The following is a 6,477-nucleotide window of genomic DNA, read 5'->3' as shown; positions in this document are numbered from 1 at the left end:
AGGTGATATTTTGTATATAAACCCACAACCTTTAATATTGATGGCTGAACAATACAATACCCACTGGGCAAGAACTGGTTGAATCAACATAGTTTCCACGTCATTTCAACAACAAAAAATATATGTGACGACATTGAATCAACGTGGAAAGCTGATTGGATTTGAAAAAATGTCACCAAACTATTAATCTAAATCCAATTACATGGTGAAATGTGTTGTTGATTTCACGTTGAATTCAGGACGGCAAATGGAAATCAAAACCAGAAGATGGACTGACTGTGGGTATTTATTTTCTACTTGGATTCATTTGGTAATATGTTAACTCGAGCATGCTTACCCAACCCCTTTCATTCCTGTATGTTGGCTGGCAAGAAACGATACACCCCAATCAAAGTTCATTCTCCTGAAATGTAAATGTGTGCTGAATCAAATCAAATCTATGGGAAAGTAATTCCACTGAGAGTTACAGGAGCCTAATGTGGGTCATTGGGCTCCCCTTGATAAGGAAGGTTGCTCAATAAATACAGTAGTTCTAAGATTTGAATGAAATACAGTTATCTGCCATTCTCTATGCGAAGGTGGTCTCATTGACTCGTTGGAAAATCGGCAGATTTCACTGAGCAAACAACTTACTCATCATCAGTCAGAAGTTAATTGCGGGGGAAAGTTCAATATCTATTGCTGCCTGCTTCCTCACTCCTCATATAACTGCAGTCAGTGGGCAAGAGATACATCACTGGTAGTTTATTTTCTGCATATTCTCACAACCTGGCTGTAAGTCCTTACATTACCGACTTCAACTGACTATGGACATGGAAGAGGCTCTCAACAGCACCATCCATCCAAGCTGTTTAGAAGAACCTCCGCTGGCTATCGATGTCATAAAGCGTGAGTTACCCAGATTACCTTATCTATCCGTTTGTAGATAGTGTTTCATTATAAAGTTGTAATTGTGAAAGCGAATTTCACTACAAATTGTACAAAACAGTTTTTGGGATGCAGACTGTTTCTTTTGCATGTTTGACTTCATTGATTCAACATACTCATTGATATGTGAAACAAATAATATGAATAATAATAATAATAAATGATTATGTCTTGGTCTTCTATCATTCATTTGTACCTGACATGTCAAGCATCCCAAGGCAAAACAGGAGTTCCAGAAGTATGATAATATAGTAGGGTTATATTAGAAGTGACTGTTAGGCTATATCATTATTTTCTCAAATGTGTGTGATAACTACACCGTGGCCATTGGCATGGCAGAAATGTGACTGACTGGGTCTCTGGCACACAACAAGACTGTATTAGCCCGTTGAGCTAAAGCTCAGGTGTTAGCTCTGGATGTATTCAGGTCTCCGGTGTTATGCCGAAAAACGAATTTCCTTAATTTTGTTGCTAGTCAAATACTTTCTGTGGCACACGCCAGAGTCAAATACTTTCTTTTGAAGGAACTTCATGTCAGGATAGGCAACTGAATGTTGTTGTTCACTAAACAATCTCTGATACACAGACAAGACCAATAAAACAGATTCTGAATGAAATGGAAGGCTACAGTCTAATCCAGGCTGATTGGAGGGACAGCATTTCACTCTGCTCATCAATACATCTCCATGTGTAGGCCACATATATGCATGTTTGGTTTCTCTAAAGTCATTTTTCTGTTCTGAGAAATATGATGGCTCATTTGATAAGAATGACAAATAACTTGCATGGCCTTTCATCCTTTCATATTCAGTCAACATCTCTTCAAGGGTGGTTTATTGTTTCTGTAGATAGCCTCGATCTCAGTCCATATGAAACTAATCAAGGATGCATTTAGACAGCTGGATTTGCACTGGGCCGAGTGAAGTATTGTCGGGATCTCATCAGCACTCAACCTCAAAAGAGGCTGAATGAAATGGTTTGGAGGCTGTTTCACAAATGCTGTTGTGTCCATGGGGATGCTGTCAGGGCATTGATCTATCCTCAAGAGAGGTTGTTGTTGCCAGGGGCTTCTACTGACCTATACAACCTCTCTCTCTCTCTCCCTTCTGATCCCCTTACTCTCTCCCTTAACTAGAGCTGGATGTCTTTGGTGTGGCTCTGTACTCCATGCTGACCCTCATGTCTACGCTGTCCCTACTGCTCTACCTGGAGGAGTGTGTGTTTATCTATAGAAAAGTCCCATCTCCTAAGAAGACAACTATTATGTGGGTCAATGGTGCTGCACCGGTAAGAAGTCAGCTCCCTGTCTCCTCTGGCCTTCACCAGATACAATTGAATGCAATAAGTACTGCCAGTGGATCTCTGTGGTTATAGCTACACTGTCTGGACTGGATGAGTATATAGTCTCGTTAATTGTTATTTTATTGTGTTACTTTTTATCATATTTTTTACTTTCATTTATTTAGTAAATATTTTCTTTATTCTATTTCTTGAACTACATTGTTGGTTAAGGGCATGTAAGTAAGCATTTCACCTGCACACACCTGTTGCATTCTGCGCATGTGACAAATACAATTTGATTTGATTTGACGAGCGACTGAGAAAGCAGTATATCACTGTGGTTATACACAGCTAAATTGCCTACATGGAGATCACAAACATATGTTTGGGTGTTAAGGTCCAATGCAGACGTTTTTATTTGAATTTCAAATCCTTTCTGGGTAACAATTAAGTACCTTACCGCGATTGTTTTCTATTAAAATGGTCAAAAATAAACAAAAATAGCTTCTTAGCAAAACATATTTATTTTGCTAGGACTGTCTGGGAGTGGTGAGGGGAAATCTGAAAAGGAGGTGTTATTGGCAGAGGGATTTGGAACTGTCATTCTTGTTGGTATATTAACTAATTTACCGGCTGGTGATGTCACCAGGCAGGTTAAAACTCCATCCCACCAAAACAGGCTGAAATTTCAGGTGGTCTTTTCAAGCAGCTCTTACACGAAAAGGGCATTATCCTAATTTTCACAAAAATGATTCCAACCTCATAGTGTGGAAATATATATAAAACACAGGATAATCACATTTTTGACTGCACTGGGCCTTTAACTTTTAGCTAAACTGTGAATGAGAATGTCTGTCATTCTATGATCATACAGTATTTTCTTCATCACTTTATATGAATGGGAACCATGTGGATGATGAATGTTATGGCTAAAAGTAACATTCTGTTTCTGTCTCAGGTCATTGCCACCATGGCTTGTTTTGGGATGTGGATACCAAGGGCTACCATGTTTACAGATATGACGTCCAATTCGTAGGTTTCCTCTCACCAACACACTACTTACTACTCTCTCTCTCTCTCTCTCTCTTTCACATACCCTTCTATGAACGCATAAACAATTTGACTATACTGCACTAAGTAGATGCAGTGCTCTTTCACCTGTAGTAATGGGCTGACAGGAAGCCATAGTAAGGAGTACTGACATAAACGGGAGGAGGCTTTTTATGAATGCACTCAACTATGTGACCACAGTTTAACCACTCTCTTAATCATTACACTGTGTTAGAGATCATCCCCAGAGAGTTGGGCGCCTAGGAAGAAAAAATGAAGGGAATTACATTTTTAGCGAGTTGAAAAGCAAATCCTGTGCAGAAAATGCAGGCTAGACATTCGGCAAAACAATACTCCTATGCATCTGGTTGGCATAAGGGCTCGATTCAATCCCTATCGCAGAAGATCCGTACTATAGCACGATTTAAATTGAGTGGTATAGCACAATTGTAATTTAGCATTTACCGTAAACGCAGTCTCCGCAAATGCGGGAACATTGCCTTTAAATGTAAATCGTGCTTATGCAGCAGATCAGAGATCATCCCACATCCCCAGAGAGCTGGAAGGGACAAATTCAGGAAATGATACAAACAAGCACAAACAAACGTTTTTGGGACACAAACAAAAGTTGAGTGGGCAGACTAACTGGTTTTGAAGGCTGGTGACACACACTTGTTATGTGTGTACAATGTATCTAACAATTTACAAGTAAAACCTCTCCTTTTCTCTATAGGTACTTTGCAGTGGTGGTGTATAAGATCTTGGTTCTGATGATAGAGGAGAGTGGGGGTAGTGAGGCCTTTCTGAAGAGCAATGCCCAGAAAACCTTCAAGATCAGTGTAGGACCCTGCTGCTGCTGCTGTCCCTGCTTGCCACGCGTTCCAGTCACACGGTAACCGGAACAACCCACTGGGAAAGAACTGGTTGAATCAACTTGTTTCCATGTCATTTCATCCCAAAAATATCAATGTGATGACATGGAAAACTGATTGAATTTGCAAAAAATCATCAATGTATTTTCTATTTTTTTTCCACCCAACTTTTAGCTTAAATCTAATGACATTGTGACCTTTTTAGTCGATTTCACATTGAATTCATCTTAGTTGACAAGTAATCCAAATGTAAATCAAAACTAGATGACATCTGTGACCAGTGGGATGATGATTCATACTCAGGTCACACTTGGGCCAGAAGATTCATTGTGGTTAGAACATGTTAATAACGCTGGTCTGTTTTCATTCAGGTACATGTTATTCTTGCTGAAGCTGGGGGCTCTTCAGTATGCTATCTTAAAGACAGTCCTCTCAATTGTGTCCATAATATTGTGGACCAACGGCAACTTTGATCTTTCTGATGTAAGTAACTGTCCTCCTTTCTGTGAAAATCTTCTCAGCAACAACAAACATCCCCTTTACATCTTAAGCTTCAAACTGAGCTTGGTGTCATTCCATTGATTCCACTATTCAATGCCTACCCTCTTTAACCTTTCTCCATGTCTCGATGTTTAGCTGGAGATCACAGGCACGGCTATTTGGATCAACCCATTTATAGGTGTTCTCACCATCATCTCCCTCTGGCCTGTCGCCATCATGTTCATGAACATATGCAACACACTGCGCAGCATCAGGATCATACCTAAATATGCCATGTACCAGGTGAGTCTGTCCATGTCCTACTGCACAAAACAGATAGTCCAGGAACTGCCTGCTCAATGCCGTTGGTGAAATTACATCAGCTTCTGTCATTTCCTTAGTCCTAGACTTGAGTTTTTAGGAATGTTGTGTAGTGTCTGATTCAGTGTGGCCGTGTCCATTTCTGCATCCCAGTATTATATGCATCTCCATGATGTCGCTGGTTATGTGTCCATAGTTGGTGCTGGTGCTCAGTCAGCTGCAGACGGCCATCATTAACATCCTGGCCTTGGATGGAACCATCGCCTGCTCCCCGCCATTCTCCTCTAGTGCCCGTGGTACCAGTAAGTGACAGAATAGCTCCAAACTAGCCAAACGAGAGTCATTACTTGATCAATATGAAGTCCATGTCCACCAACTCTGTCTGTCTGTCTGGTCTGATCTGGTCTGGTCTGATCTGGTCTGGTCTGGTCTGGTCTGTCTTGTCTTTCTGTTTGGTCTGTCTGTGTGTGTGTCTATGTGTCTGTCTGCAGTGTTGAGTCAGCAGCTAATGATCTTGGAAATGTTCATCATTACCCTGGTGACACGGGCGTTGTACCGCCGTACCTATGACTCTCTTCCCACCGACCCCCACGAGACCGACAACGACCAGAACAGCAAGATCAGCCTGCAGGCCCCAGAGGGGGAGCACACTGTCTGAGAGATTGGGGTTGAGTGAGAGGGAGAGTGGTGGTGTGTGTGTGTGCGTGTGTGCGTTAAAGAAAGAGAGAGGGACTCTCTACCAAACATTTACACTATTGTTTTACTTGTATATTAATTTTGTTTTGATGGTGTGATACTGTATATTCTGCTGTTCTAGTTGTTGGTTAGTCTTGATCACTCTCCTTGGTCAGCCCTTACACAGCCTGGAGGTGTGTTTTACGTCATTGTCCTGTTGAAAAACAAAATTATAGTCCCACTAGCGCAAACCAGACGGGAAGGCGTCTGCAGAATGCTGTGGGGGTCATGCTGATTAAGTGTGCCTTGAATTTTAAATAAGTCAGTGACAGCGTCACCAGCAAAGCACCCCCACACCATCACAACTCCTCCTCCATGCTTCACAGTGGGAACCAATTGCGGAGGGTTGAACCAAAAATCTCAAATTTGGACTTCAGACCAAAGGACAGATTGCCACTAGTCTAACATGTTTCTTGGTTTCTTGGTGTATGAGATTAAACTTACTGTATATTAAAAGTTTACCTGCATTATGCTGAATATAATATTAGAACATATACCTCAAACAACATGTCTGTCCCATCCATATTTCCTCAAGTTGCCTCAGCTCTCAACACAGCTATGTGGAGTTTGGTGTGTGAGGGTGTTGGAAAGAGATGGAGTTTATAAACAAAAGTGGGTTAATGGGGGTGTGAAATATGTATTTTGTATTCATATCAATAAATATTGTTGGGGATCTGCTCTGACTCCAGTACACCTGTCTCCACTCACATAATCAGATACACCCACACAGAGAGAAGGAGAGAGCACTGGGGGAGTGGCAGGTTAGGGAGACACAGGATGAGAAGTAGAGGGCGGGGGCAGGGGCAGATGT

At 41.4% G+C, this 6,477-nt stretch overlaps 1 protein-coding gene across 1 annotated transcript; it reads left to right on the top strand.

Moving 5' to 3' along the window:
- Positions 1-384: 384 nt before the first annotated feature.
- Positions 385-5,758, top strand: LOC135544210 (organic solute transporter subunit alpha-like). The gene is made up of 8 exons (XM_064971654.1): positions 385-888; positions 2,063-2,214; positions 3,167-3,240; positions 3,992-4,150; positions 4,502-4,613; positions 4,767-4,913; positions 5,128-5,233; positions 5,423-5,758. The coding sequence occupies exons 1-8, from the start codon at positions 807-809 to the stop codon at positions 5,587-5,589; spliced, it is 999 nt and encodes a 332-aa protein (XP_064827726.1). The 5' UTR covers positions 385-806; the 3' UTR covers positions 5,590-5,758.
- Positions 5,759-6,477: the final 719 nt, after the last annotated feature.

The sequence above is a fragment of the Oncorhynchus masou genome, chromosome 8, assembly GCF_036934945.1.
Source record: "Oncorhynchus masou masou isolate Uvic2021 chromosome 8, UVic_Omas_1.1, whole genome shotgun sequence".
NCBI lineage: Eukaryota > Metazoa > Chordata > Actinopteri > Salmoniformes > Salmonidae > Oncorhynchus > Oncorhynchus masou.
The sequence above is the reverse complement of the archived record's forward strand: the minus strand, read 5'-3'. Positions and strand labels throughout refer to the sequence as shown.

Bases quoted from the DNA above. Each gene is read 5' to 3' on its own strand.
- LOC135544210 (XM_064971654.1), top strand. From the start codon at position 807: ATGGACATGGAAGAGGCTCTCAACAGCACCATCCATCCAAGCTGTTTA. The intron at 4,151-4,501 runs GTAACCGGAACA...GTTTTCATTCAG, and splicing joins CCACGCGTTCCAGTCACACG to GTACATGTTATTCTTGCTGA. The intron at 4,914-5,127 runs GTGAGTCTGTCC...ATGTGTCCATAG, and splicing joins CTAAATATGCCATGTACCAG to TTGGTGCTGGTGCTCAGTCA.